The sequence below is a fragment of the Stegodyphus dumicola genome, chromosome 10, assembly GCF_044657685.1.
Source record: "Stegodyphus dumicola isolate Sdum_Otavi_A_Nest chromosome 10, ASM4465768v1".
Classification (NCBI taxonomy): domain Eukaryota; kingdom Metazoa; phylum Arthropoda; class Arachnida; order Araneae; family Eresidae; genus Stegodyphus; species Stegodyphus dumicola.
The window spans coordinates 92476752-92491693 of record NC_140777.1 but is presented as its reverse complement, the minus strand read 5'-3'; the positions used below and the strand labels follow the sequence as shown (position 1 = coordinate 92491693).

At 34.2% G+C, this 14942-nt stretch overlaps 1 protein-coding gene across 1 annotated transcript in view; it reads left to right on the top strand.

The window, feature by feature from the left end:
* Positions 1 to 14942, top strand: part of Ac76E (adenylate cyclase type 2 Ac76E) — a 618104-nt gene that overhangs the window by 192986 nt on the left and 410176 nt on the right. Inside the window, exon 5 of the mRNA XM_085825247.1 lies at positions 10060 to 10211. Within this exon, the coding sequence (XP_085681373.1) occupies positions 10060 to 10211 (152 nt within the window). The remainder of the gene's footprint in view (positions 1 to 10059; positions 10212 to 14942) is intronic.

The window sequence follows — 14942 nt, the reverse complement described above, 5'->3', positions numbered from 1 at the left end:
GTTCAATATGCAAATTAATAACTAATTTTCGAATTTCAAGCAAAGTTTCTTTTCGTTTAGCATTCATGGCTGCACAGAGCTAAAAAACACAAAAATTCCAAAACACACTGGAGAGAAAGACTGCAGACGATTTTATAAATTATTGCCAATTGCTTTTGAGTAAAAATAAAAACTCCAAAAAATATTTTTATTGTAGTACGTAGTAGTATCTAATGGTGTCCCATCACTTATGTGAGCCATTTTTTGCTCCGTTCTAAATAATTGTATTTTTATTAAATTAATATTTTAATATTTTGAGAAAATGTATGTTATGTAATAATTGTTACTAAATTTAGGTATGAAACACACCCACAAAAAATTTTACAAGTTTTTAAATTTATGTTAGTACAGTTTCCTTTTATAAAGCACAAGTGTCCCATCGCTTTTGTGAGACACTGTATATTTTCTAATGCATTATCCCTCCAGAATTATTTTACAGCTAGCTTTTTAACCCGAACGACCTACCATGGACGAATCTGAAAACAAACTTCTCAAAAGGACTACACTTCAGCTTAATGTGAATAAATCTGCAGTAGTTTAGTTTTGAGAGTTCAGTAGAACCTTCTTCTTTCTGATTATTCTACTAAACGTTCGAAATCATAGCACTACGGATTTACTCAAGTTATTGCGTTTCCTCTTGCTTATTATAGAGGCTGTTTGCACATTTTTTAGACGGTTTTCTTGTATTTACAGAAATATTTTACCTAAACGTTTTGGTTTTTTAAATGTTCGATTTGGTAACTTTTATATTCTTTACTATCTTTCTACGCCTTAATTTCCAAGACGACAAAACCTTTTGTATCTGAAGAAGTATTTTATCGCATTCGTCTTGAACAGCTGAAAGTCGAAGGAGAGTTGTAGTTCGACGTTTGGACAATCCGCTTTTTAAAACTCCAAAGGCGCAAAAATCCATAGGTCTTTAAAATCGTCATTTTGAATGAAAACAAAACTGTAAATTAGCAGACGATAATCTATATTTTCTAAAATCTAACTGCAGTTAAAAAAACTTCCAAGCAGACAATTTTTTTATAACAAAGCACCTAGAAACAGGTGCGAACAGCCTTTGTATAAGTCGCTTCAGCAGGTAAAAACTTAATACGTAGTAATGGGGGGTGGAGGTATAGAAATGAAAAGATTGGCGAGATGGGTATAGATGCATGCATCTGTGATTGCAGGAGTCGCCAACTTCATTACTTCCAACAAAAGAATTATGCTTATATGCTTATCAATTATATTTTTGTGCTAGTTAACAAATACGACGTTATATTGCACACTAATCTCTGGTGTTAAATAAGAAAGAATCTGTATGTACACTGCGGGAAAAAAAAAATGGCACAGTTTTATATCTCTCGTTCTAATGGGCCGATTGACGAAATTCAACTTGCGTCTTTCATGTCTCGAAAGCATGACTTAGGATATGTATTATGTTTATATATAGCATTGTTCTAATATAGGTATTTTGACACAAAATCGGACTTTTTCTGAAGTCTCATACCAATTTTTGTCCATATTTCGATTCTACGACTCAAATTATGCCAAACTACCAAGTTTTAAAAATTCGCACGAGTAATTTTTAAAAAATTAGCTCTCCAAATTTTAGTTCCTCAATGTTAACTGAGTTTGATATATATTTATTAATCTCTCTTTTTTATTAAATTTATAAATAGATTTTCCACGTTCAATTTCCACGTTATTTGATTCTTCCTTTCAAATTTCGAAATCAGGTTCATTCCAAATAAAATTCACCCATTTTTATGATTTATTTTTTAAAATTTGTATTTGTAAATAATTTTTATAAATTTTCAAGAAAAATGTGAATTATAATCTATAAAATTTTTACAGTAATTTTAAAGTAGACCTATTTCTAAGCATATGTGAAAAAAATTACAGTTTTTTATTCAAATTTCCAAAGATATACGTGAATTTATACCTCGGACCGAACTACCAGTGTTCAGCGACGTTACCACTCGGCCGCTGTTGGGCTCTAAAATGTGGCTTAGAGACTTTAAATTATTCGAAAGTAGGAACGATGTGACTCTTTTCTCCGCTCATGCACAATGTGAAAAAGGTAGGAACAAGGTGCCTTTTTTTTCCGCTCCGGCATAATGGAAGAGAAAGGAAAATTGGTTGCCTTATATTAAAAAGTTCGCCAATTGAATTATTCTTGGCGCAAACTGAAAAAATGGCGCCAAGATAAATTTTTAAATTTCTCCCAAATTTCGCACCAAATTTTACAAAATTTAATATCTAGGTATAATTTGAGTCGTAGAATCGAAATGTGGAAAAAAAATTGGTATGTTATTTCAGACAGTCCGGTTTTTTGTTAAAATACTTATGTTAGAACAATGCTATGTATAAACCTAATACATATCCTAAGTGGCACTTTCGAGACCTGAGAAACGCAATTTGAATTTTGTCAATTGGCCCAGTAGAACGGGAGATATAGAACTGTCCTCTTTTTTGATTTTTTTTTTTTTTTTCTTTTTTGCTGCTCAGTGTACGTATGCATATACGTTCTTTACATTGTAACTAAGCTGTGGCACTTAGAGCCACCCAATAACGAACACACTTAGTCCTCCACCCGGATATGTACACCTCGAAGCGCGAAATAAGAATTTCGAATTTGTTTTTGATTTACTTCATGTTTGATACGAATTTAAAGGATTTTTCATTAATAAACTCAGTTTAAATGAATAATAACTTATTTTTAATCAGCTCAGCTATTTGAAAGCAAAAACTATTCGAAATAAAACATTTTTACCTCCAGCACGTTAGTCACACGTAACACATTCAACTTCAGTATGACTGTTTACCGTAAACCTTCAACGGTTTGCCTTCCGCCACGTTTCAAATCATGCCATCCGACTAAACAAAAGTTGGCTTCATTTTATTCCTTTGTTTTCCGTGCTCTTCAAGTTTGCTCCTCCGAATTGGCACTTAATCAAGATCTAAATTATTTAAAAGCAGTAGCTCTTGATAGGGGCTTTTTATCCAAGATTATCAACCAAGCAGTTAAAAACTTCTCTTCTCAACATACCAAAAAGCACACTCTTGTTTTAGGAGATTATAAAAATTGTGTTGTCATTCCTTTCTTTTCATCAATTAGCTATAAAATTGAACGTATTTTACAGAAATTTAACTTTCGGGTCGTTTATCCTCCTATTAATAAAATTCCGATTTCCATACTTAAGGACCCAACTCCGGATATGAATTCCTGGAGTATTTACAGGATTCCTTGCGAGAATGATTTAACTTACGTTGGTCAAACTAAGAGAACCTTAAAATTTCGCGTTAAAGAATATGGAGCATATGTTAGGGACAAGGTCGGAAGTCCTCTATTGCCCAGCATTGTTGCACCGAAAATCACGCTTTCCATTTTTCTGCAGCCAAAATTATTTAAAAACATCTTCCGTTGGTGAATTAGATTTTATAGAGGCATTTCACATTAACAAAAATTGTTCTGTTCTAGTTAGCGACACTAATTCAAATCCATCTTTACCTTCAGCCTTTAAGGAAATTATGTTTTAGTTTTCTTCTTTTATGAATAGATGGTGGCAGTAGCTTAACTCCTGTCCAGCCATTAATATCTTATCTTAGCTTATCACTATGTTTTATCTCGTTCATTTGCTCTTGGGAGCTGAGGGTGATGGTTCGGTAAAACCATCGAAACTAGTTCTGTAAAAATTTGCCAATATAATGCTGATTTTTTTTTTACTTCTAAATTATTGCCTTCAATTATTTAAAATTCATGTAGTACTATTTATTTTGTTCTTAATTTATTACTGAAATGTAGTATTCAAATTTTGGTTAAATTTTTTTATTTCAGGAAATTTTTCATCTTTTACAAAATTTCTCTCAAAGCTTTTAAGAGTTATTTCAGGTTTCAATGAAAATTTCAGGTATTTTTATTTTATAAGTTCTTTTACGACGACTGCAATTCTCACGGATTGTTTATTTGCTATCGAGTCTTCTACTTGCAATTTATATTTTATTTTGTAGTCAAATGAAAATGATTTTTTATTGTTAGGAGAAGGGAGATTAATGTAATTTCGACGAAAAGTTTGGAAATTCCTTTAAGTAGGATTATTGTGTTTATTTTTGCTAGACCAAATAAATTTAAAAACAAATATTTGGTATTTTTATGCGAAACGTATTAATCCTGTTCATCTCAGACTAGTGTGTTTTTTATGCTTTCATTATTTCAGTTTGACCTTTTAGAAAATGTAAAATGTTTTTTTATGTTTACATAGCTTGTTTTTAAATAAAAAATTAAAGGAGAATATCCTTTTGGCTGATTTAGGTAAGAAAAAAATGCAGTTATAGAAAAGGTTTTTATACAATAAATTTTTATTTAAAACGGATATGGTATTCAATCCACTAAAACCCGAAAAACAGTTTATCAAATAATTTAATAGGAAAAATAGATTAAATAATTCTATTGAAAAAATTCATCTACAATTTTATATCTTAACTAACAAAAGCGTTGGCACCCACGATAAATTAAAAAAATAATGTCTCATACATTTAACTTCATTATTAGAGCCCCATGCTTTTATTATTTGTGATATAAACTTATATATAATTTCTGTAAAAGGGTAATTTATTATTCCCACAAAACAATACGATAAGTAGTTTTTTCTTTTTAGTGCATTAATTATCATACTCTTTTAAATAAAAACCTATTGCATAAAAGCCCTTTTCCAATTGTTTATAGTTAATTCCAATTGTCCAATTTTTTATTTTATGTTTTCGTTTCAATTGCACTTTATGAATGCTAAAACGTTATCAAAACACAAGTAATAAAGTACAAAAAAAAATATAAAATAAAGAAATATAACTGAGCGTGATTCAGAGATGAAAGAAACCGCTTTGAATATTCAATTTCAGAACTTGGATATAGTAATACTTCAGAACTTTGATATAGAAGGAACACTTTTAATTGTAGCTAAAATGAAAATCGAATATCGCCAATTCGTCATTGAGTCAAAATGGCAAGCTGCGTCATTAAGTGCGTCAAGATTACAAACTGAAGAGCAATGTTTTCCGCTAGAAACGTTTTTTTTTTCTCCCGTCAGCTTCAAACTGCAACAAGCTTTAAAATAAAAATTAGAAAATCGCTCAATATTTTATTACCATTATTGTTTTAGAAAAAGGTGAGTAGTTTATTTCATAATATGCGAAAATTTTAAAACTCTATGTCCGATACAGTTTTAGATTTTAAAATCATAAACCTCAAACTGTTTAAAATTGAAGCGATTTTCAACAGCTCAAAGAAAACTCAGAAAGTAAGCTAAAATCTTCATACAAATTTCGGATGAAAATTTTTTCCCTCTCTTCGATGTTGCAAATAGTAAAATTCTGTTATAATAAGTTTTTTGTTAAATGAAGATATACCCTTCGAAAAATCATTTAAACACTAAATGGAAAAAAAAAATAAATAAATTGAATTTTGTAAAAAAACTCTATTCCCAAACTATGACTCGGCAAGTAAAACTAAATACATCTTTGAAATCAGTGACCTCAAAACTTTAAAGTTCACGTACTTGCTTCTCTAATGCATTCTGACTGAGAAGAGAGTCATTAATAAGATATGGTAGATTTCTTCGCCGTTTTCGAAGTATTCGCGAAAACTGATAGATAGCGTACGTGAATTTACCTTAGAGGACTCTATACTGATCAAAAGAGTAAATGAACATGCTCCGATCTAACGCATTTAGTAAAAAGAATGATAGCTGAAAAGCAACAACTGCGATGTTAACCCAAAATAGATGGCGTGATTTCATCGCAGATTGAAACTGTATAGAAATATTCGTATTTATTTTCCGTATAAAGACAGTTATAAGTTTCTTGCTTAGCAACTATGACTTTCACTAATAGCTGAACGCAACCCCGGTGATATGAACTTGAGCTGGGCGACGTTGATCGCAACGTTCTAATACAAGAGCCCTGAGTGGGGAGCCCTTGGAGTGGTTTTACGAAATCTTATGTAGACAGTGACAATCTTGTTGTTTTGAAAATCAAAAGTGCAAAATTTTATCAAGATCGGTAAAAAACTGTAGATTTGTGTGGATTACGCACTCATAAGCAAACAAACGGAAACTTATCTAGTGTCTATGTACAAAGATGTCTCTCTATATAAAGTGTAGTCTTCATATATAAAGATGTCTCTTTATGCAAAGTGTAGTCTTCATGTATAAAGATGTCTTTCTATATAAAATGTAGTCTCCATTTATAAAAATATATCTTTATAAAGTGTAATCTCTCTAGATAAAGATGTCTTTCTATATATAGCTTCTCTATATTAAGAAGATTTTAATTAATTTTTCTACTGTCATTTCACGGGTCAAGCTAGTATTTAATAATTTTAGAAATGAATCTACGTTTTAAATCGGTTACTTTGTTAACTAGCAACAGAATAAAGCAGAAATCAAAATTAAACATCTTATACTTTATTGAGCGATAAAAGCCTGCCGCGTTGAAGATGAAAATACTTTAGTTAGGTCACTGACAACATATTTCTTTTCATTCCCCCGAGTTTGCTGATTAAATTGGAAAAAATATACTGCGAGTGGCAGCCTGCTTCTTATACGTCGCCAAGTTTTCTGATTAAATTTGAAATATAAATATCTTACGTTTTGCAGAATGCCAACACAGATGTTTGCTAATGACCGATGCACACGTCTTTATCGCGGTACATTACATTTTGTTAGTTACGCAATGACAGACCCTGTCGTCTAGTTCGATATCGAAGCATCTGAAAACTTTATAGCTGTCATGCAAGATACAAGCGCCATGACATTTAATGGACCTCCTTTCCAATTCCTTCTAAACCCGCTTTCCCAAATTACACCGCGCGCATCCACATGTGGCGCCAGCCGATTTTCGAACACTCAGCTTACAGAATTTGCATTAATGTCTGGCAAATATTAATTAGCTTCTCCCAAACATCAACGAGATAGATAACACATGACATGCGATGATTTGTCATTCCTCATAATTACGTAAACCTTTGCTACGAGAGATGCCTAGTAAGCGATGAGCTTCACGGAAAACATGTTACGCCTCTACCCAGAAGGGAATAGTAGTTAAGTAATGCTGAGGTACGTGACAAGGCATTAGAGCAGCTGTGACTCAATTACAAAACTATTCGAAAATATAGGATTGAATTGGCCCCCTCGACGTTATTATATTTAGCTCATTGTTCCTGCATATGCAATGCCTTATTTGGTATTCTATAAGTATTGAAGTTTTCTCTCTCGCATTGTCTGCGGGGAACTATCGGATTTGTGTTCACTGACGGTGTTTACCCACTTTAAGAACGATTTCGGAGGGCGTTTAATTAATAGCTAAATTGTAAAGAATATTTCTTTAAATATTCGGTCTGAAAGCTTTTTTTCCTGGATTATAAGTTCCCATCGTGATTTCCATCATAGGAGGACTTTTCGTTAAATTTCCAGGAATATTGATTTTTCACTCCTCTTCCACTATTTTTCAGAGTCCATACATCGTGATGGACTTGCGCTTAGAAAGAGCTCTTTTCCAGATACTAAAGCCATAATTGTTCATAGGCGAAACGTTGGTGGACTTTGAGGAATACACTGAAAATGTATATATGCAACACATGCACCAGTCTTAATTTTATTCAACGAATGCAATGTACTTTTCGAAGTAAGAACTCTTGTTTTGCCTTGATGAAAGTTCACTCTTTGAAGGTCATTGGGCAATAAAGAAGTAATTTTTTTTTCTGTAAATATTGGACGTAAAACTTTCTCATGAGAGTACGTTGATTTTAACATTTTTTCCCACTCTTTTTCTTTTTAATTTACCATTGTAAGAGAAACCTCCGATGACCATAAACCTCTTACATTTCCTTTGCATTTACCAAATAAGGTTCATACTATCTTGTCTCTTTGTTTTCGACAATAAAGAGGCCTTTTTATGTTGCAGTCATTCATATACTTTATCGAGGGTCACAATGTATATTCCCTTGATTCTCACTAGTGTATTTCTCAATTACTGTAGAAAGTGACGAATGTTAAGAACTAGTTAGCGAATAATCGCTTAAGTTCGTGTAACAAGAAACAACAAGATGGAAAGGTAACTAACCCTTTATTATTCCAATAAGATTTACCAAAACTTCGTCTTGGAGTGTACAATAAAAGCCGACACTTGGGCTTGAACTTAAGAGACTAAAAATTAAACTAAAACTAAGATTAACTAAAGAGATATAGCCGAAGCCATCAAGATTCTAATCGAGTTGGCCCCTTAACTCTATTTGAATACGAAGCCTATCAAGGGCCTGAGTACGGCTGAGGGTAATAACAGCTTTGAGAGAGAGAGAGTAGCCGAAAGGCACACGCGCGCAAATCAGAAACTCTAAAAAAACTAAATTATTCTAAAATGAATACACACCCTCTGTACTTCCTGAAACAGTTTATGAACTCCGTTTATCATAAGTAGACCCCGGATATTGATGACCTAAAAATTGACTGAACTTGTCTTTAAAAATGGGCCTGAAAACGCACTTAAAATAGAAAACTTTCCCTAGGAAATAAAAAGAAAGTTAAAAAGCCACAGCATTGTAAAACATTAGCAAATATATTAAAACCTACACAATTACGCTTACCTGTCATTTGAATTTTATTTTTTTCGTCTGAATTTTCAACCTTACGCAAGGTATTAGAGTTGAACTGAATGAAGTAGTTCTTGACATTATCAAAAGGAAAAATTCGTCTATTGCGAGTATACAAGTTTTTGTATTGTGAGATGCTTCTCTCGACATCTACTGCAGTTATTGAAGCAAACTTTGGGCTGGGGGAACTGCACCTCTTTTCTTTAACTTGTCATCACTTTCAAAAGAGTCTGTTTCTCATGTGAAGATGTGGGATATTTTCCGTATAGTCGGGAAGCCATATTTTTAGTGAAAAGAGAGTTGAATTTATCCAGTGGAGTATTTAAAACTTTTGACTAATCTGTCAACATAGTTTATTGACTCGGTAAGCCCCATACTTTGCTCTTGTAAACATCTAATAGTTAAAAATAATGACCCTGAAACTCTATTTCATATACGCAAGATTTTCTTTTGTCTGTGGGGAAAACATTCTGGGAAAATTGAATCGAATCAGGACTCTAGGAGCTGAGCCAAAAAAGATAGTAAACGAGGGGCTTTTATGGAGGTAGAAAAACATATTACACACCTGTGAATGTGTAAATCGAAGAATGTGTCTGCGGAATAGATTGTTCCCCTCTGCATGTACTCTTATGGAACACCCACAAAATGTCTTAGAGAGCTTAGAAGAGCCGGTAGACATTCATACATTGTGGATAAAGCCCGTGTTGACAGATAAAGAACTCAGAGATTACATAATCCTTTTTCTATGGATAGGCCATGCTTGCCTTGTAAAATGAGTTCACAGAGGTTGAGAATGTGTTTTCAAGGGTAAGATTATTTCTCAGTTTGATTGCTAGAATATACCACAAAATGCTGTGACATTTCTTAAAAAGCGTCATAAATTATCTTAAAGAAGATTTAAAAGGTAAAAATACTAAAACAAATGACAAAAAAATAAATTAAAAAATAAATCAATTGCATATGTCATCAAAATCCGGGCCTTGATTATAATCTGTAATTTAGTTCATTCATGGTGTTTGTCTTCAGGAGTGGAAGTTTGTCATCGACTTTTAACTTACTTTCTGATAAGCTATCGAGTTCAAATTTTGCGATTTTAAATCGTTAACTCGTCATCATCGCACATTCATTTTCTCCTCGTCATTTGAGGCTGTACTTCAAGTCAGGCTTAGGAGCGCGTTGTTCATCAAACACCTTACCGAAATGAAGCTGAAAAAATATTTTAGCCAGTTGACTTTTTTTCACACAACTGTTGTTTCCGTGGTTACGCATCAAATCGTTTGGCAAAAAAAAAAAATAAATAAATAAAAAAAATAACCATGCAATTCCTTATTTTAAAGTAACAAACGATTTAACTTTAATGATTAACATTTATTCCTTTTTATTTCCAGGAACAGTTACTATTGAGTGTCATACCGGCTTACATTGCTGCAGAAGTGAAAAGAAGCATCATGCTCAAAATGGCTGACGCGTGTCAGAGCAATAACACCCAATCCAAGCAACGCTTCCACGAATTATACGTGCAAAGGCACAACAATGTCAGGTAAGTTTTGAATCTTCTCGATGTAAATGTTCAACGGAATATTCTCTCTCTCTATATATATATAGAGAGAGAGAGAGGAAGCTGAACGTGTCGTTAGCCATCTCATAGGCTAATACACTATACTCTTGATTATCCGGGTGCAGATAATCCGGTTTGCAGATTATCGGTGCGTGGAGGTATCAAAGCTATGCGCAAGAGTGTGTAAAAAATAAACATGCGCAAGTTCGAAAATGGAAAAATATTCTACCTAATACGAAAAGCCGAGATTTATTTAGCTATGCAGGACTAATAATTGAAGCTGTGTGTCAAAAATTTAAAATTCTTCGAAAAGGACAATAGGCAAAACATTGAGGAATGGTTCGCTGGCTATTCGGCCGAACCGGTGTTTCGATGCTTGAATGATACGAATATCGTTTTAAATGTTATCAGGTGAAGAAACAGAAAAATATAAAGAAATTATAAGCGAAGGAGGTACTAAAAATTACATTAGTCTTAACAGCAGTGACTTCTGTCGAAACTCCGTTGGACTTCATCGACCGAAGAGAAATTGAATATAGTAATAATAAAGCATTTCGAAAAATACGCAGTGAAACTCTACAAATATTTAAACATTCTAAAAAAAGTAATATTACTGTTTTTCAAGAAATAAACACTTACAAAATGCATGAAAATTGATAGTTAGAATTATCTGTGTTTTTCTATTATCCGTGACCTGCTACGTCACACAGTACGGGAAAAAGTGATTATTAATTTCATCGAGAGAGTGCAGTGCTGCAGAGCAAATCATGCGAGACATATTCCATACATTATTTTTCATTCTTAAATCACAACATTAACCTGTTGTAAGTGTCTTAAAATGTTTATGATTTTCTGAGAATGAAGTATATTTTATTAAATGTAATCAATCTGGTGCCTTCACTGACAAGCTGTATATCAATCACAAAAAACTGCATAAATTTAAACCCGTCTAACATATATCCTATTTTTCAAGAAAAAATGTTGTACTTTTTTTAGCCTAAAGAGGCGTTAGCCCTGAGGAGCTATTATTCTCCTAACGGCATTTTGCGTCGAATTACCAAACCCGTTGAATCACTTCAAATTGTTGCTACCAAATATTATGGCCCTATATTATATTTAAAGAAATTGAATAATGATGAATCTGCATAAACGTATGCATGTTTCTCGCATTGTGAAAACACAACGGTACCTAAAGCCATACAATTTTGAATAACGTAGTCCTCCTCCCGAATATGGGCAACTGGAAGCCCGAATCTTGAATTTGGAATTAATTTTATTACCTATTTCATATTTTTTAAAGTTTAATGAATTTTTCATTAACAGACTCAATGATTTTAAAGCGAACAATGGCAACAAGCTGTACGGAATATTTTTATCTCCAGCGGTAGAGACTGTAGGAAATTTTAAAGATATGCTGTTTTTAAATATTTATAGCCCAAAGAGGCGTTTAGTCCAAATGCTCTCGAAACGTGTATGTATGTGTAAATGAAAAAACGCCCCTTTGGGCGTAATATAAAATCTGTTATAAGAATTGAATGTAAAGTCTGTTGTACCAATTGTATGAAAAGCGTATATAATAAAGTGTTTGGATATGTTCTATAGAAACGCCTTCGCGTTTTTTGTACTTTTTTTTAATTTCTGCTAAGTTTAACGAAAACTATATTAATCTTTAAAATTATGGACTTTTAGGATGTTAGGATCCACATTCCAGATTCGATTAAACATAGATACTGAAGTAATATGAATGGATTGCGTATTAACAGTAATGCTTATTTTTATATTTCTTATTCATTTGCAATGGGAGTGTTACAGTGCATATAAACCTTATAATAATATTACTATACATCCATATTCGTAGTGTTTCATTACCTCCTCTGATATAATTTTCATACCAATTCTAAGTACAGAATTTTGCTTTCACTTGCCAGTTGTCGATTTAGGATTGCATGATTAAACTGACGTGTGTTGTAGACAACACTTTATTGTGTGAATGAATGACTTTTACAGCTCACGTCCTGCTCTGCATTATTGCCAATTCTTTCTCATAATTTGCGTCGCATCTAACCAGGAAAGAAAAAAAGAAGTATTTCGTCAAATCTGAGGTTCCTTCCGAGTGTGAACTTTTTAGACTGAACAGGGAGATCTTATTACGTGTATTCCTTAACTCGTTCACGAATAAAGTGCCGATACGATCTTACATTCAAACAGCCGCCCGTAGATCCAAGGACGGCATGCTCTTTTTTCACCCTCACCCTAAATTACGCAAGAACCTAAGGTGCAGTTTTCCGAAAATGCGTTCTATTAATTCATCAATATTGCGGGCAGTCTTGTAAAATGATTTCTTTATAGTTCCTTATCTTTAGGTTAAAGGTGATTTAATATATACTCAAGGGTGAATGAAGCTTCTTTCTTAAGAATTCAAAAGGATACCATTTGATTTCATAAGTTTTTGTTCGTTAATGGTCGAGGGTAAGAAATTGGTATGAATAATCAAATGGAAATTCAGGAGTTTCGCTATTTTAAGCAAGCAGATTTAGAATGGCCTTGGCCTTCTAAGGGTTAATGGGAACTTTATTCCTTAATGTGGATCTAACCATGAATCCCATAGGAGAGTTGCTGAGAAAAATTCCTCGAAACAGTTTGCTTTTAAACGAATGCATTCTTTTCCTTTCATATACATAAAGGCTCGTAATATCAAATAGCAACTGCGATTACCATTTCAGAGTCATCATTAGCCCATGAAAAGTAAGCATCAATAAAAAGCCTCTCCTCCACTCTTTATGCCGTCTTCTTTTCTTTTTCCCCCAGCTCCGAATAAAAATTGCGCTCTCCCTTTTCTTTTGTTAACCGTACTAATGATCTTCATTTAGAAAAGATGCAGTTGAGTTTTCTTAAGTCATTAAAGAAAGTTACTCGTAGAACTAATTTTTCTGGACGTTTAAAATAAATACAAAATGAGACGCTTAATTAAAAGAAGAGAGAATAATAGCTATTCGGCTAGACCTTACTCTCGATATGTAGATTTGTCAGGGTGGTTGGCATCTGAAAAAGATGTTGAGGTCGAGATTCTGATTAGTTTGAAAGTACACGCTGCAAAGAAATTAAGATAATTTTCATATTTGATTTACGATCTCCAGAACCATTGGACACATTTTAATAATACTTGGTGTGAACATAGGTTGATATACTGCAAACAAAATAAACACTCAACAGTTATAATAGACACACATGTTCGTGTGTAACACCCTTGGGAGTCTGAAGGTCTGAAACAGCGGTTGCTGAAGACACAAAAGAAATGGGTTAATAGGGGGTATAGTCCCCTCTTATAGCCATACAGTTTGCTTTTTAACGAATGCATTCTTTTCCTTTCATATACATAAAGGCTAGTAATATCAAATAGCAACTGCGATTACCATTTGAGTGTCATCCAGCAGCGTGATGTCATACCGGAAATAAGACAGTTTATCAGTGCCTGGTGGCAATTGGTCCCACTCATTCAGCAACGCTGTTTTCAGTTCCTGGATGGTTCTCGGAAGGGGGATGCGAGTTGAGATTGCCCTCCTCAGAGCATCCCAGACATGCTTTATAGGGCTGAGGTCTGGAAACCTTTAACCTTTCGTGCGTTACATTTATTTATTAAATGTTCTTTCTGGTCAAACCATCCGGCGAATATCCTCACTCTCGAGAAATTCGTCGAGCAGAGGAGCTCTATGTGGCCTCGCGTTATCGTCCTGTAAAATGAACTAGGAGTCCACTGCATCCCGAAAAAGGCGAACATAGGGATCCAAGACCTCATCCTTATACCTCATACCAGTCACAGAGCCTCTGTCAAAGACGTGGAGAAGTGTGCGGCCATCCAACATGATCCCTGCCGAGACCATTACAGCATCACCGCCATAATTGTTGATTTCGTGGACACTGGAGTGTAGGTAGCAGGTCCCTGATTCTCTCGATATGAAAGTACGGTGAGAATCGGTGTTTAGGCTAAAACGGGACTCGTCGGTGTTCCATAGGTTACACACAACGCTGGGCGTTAAATTAAACTCTCTGCATATCTGGAATTGCGATTTGCCTGCCTCTAGCCTCCCCACAATTCTCCCTCATTCCATCATCTAAACGTTGGTGGTTACTCATTTTTACTGTTCCGATGTGAATTTAACCGATTGCTGCAAAATAAAAGACACACCAGACGATAGATCTCCGACCCAGATCCATATTCTAGCGAACCCATACAGAGTTTAGATATCTATGGTCCAAGGGACCTCATCCTCGCGGGCGCAACCTCCGCAGTCCCCTCTCGGCTTTATACAAAGCACTGGTACAGATCCTAACCAGTATTTCCCAGGCGTTCGCCTGAGTCAACCCCCGGGAGAAATTCACCGAGTTGTGCTAGAACGCAATTCGTCTTACCCCCCACGCGCTGATGAAGCCTGTTTTCCTGCTGGCTCCGCCTATACACACGTGTACGCTTATGTATTTGCCGTACAATATTTGCATTTTTACCTAGAAGCAGTGGTTTTTCCTTCAGTTCAGTTCTTTTCATGCAATTCGATAAAATATGCAAATTCTCTTAATTTATTTCACCAGTGTAGTTGTCATGAGTAGTATGTCGAGCCAATGTAGTTGTCTGAGTTTGTTCCATTTCTGACTTTCTTCCATTTGTTGAACGTTGTGCTTTCTTGATCTTCACAAATTCCACTGAAAAAATCAGTG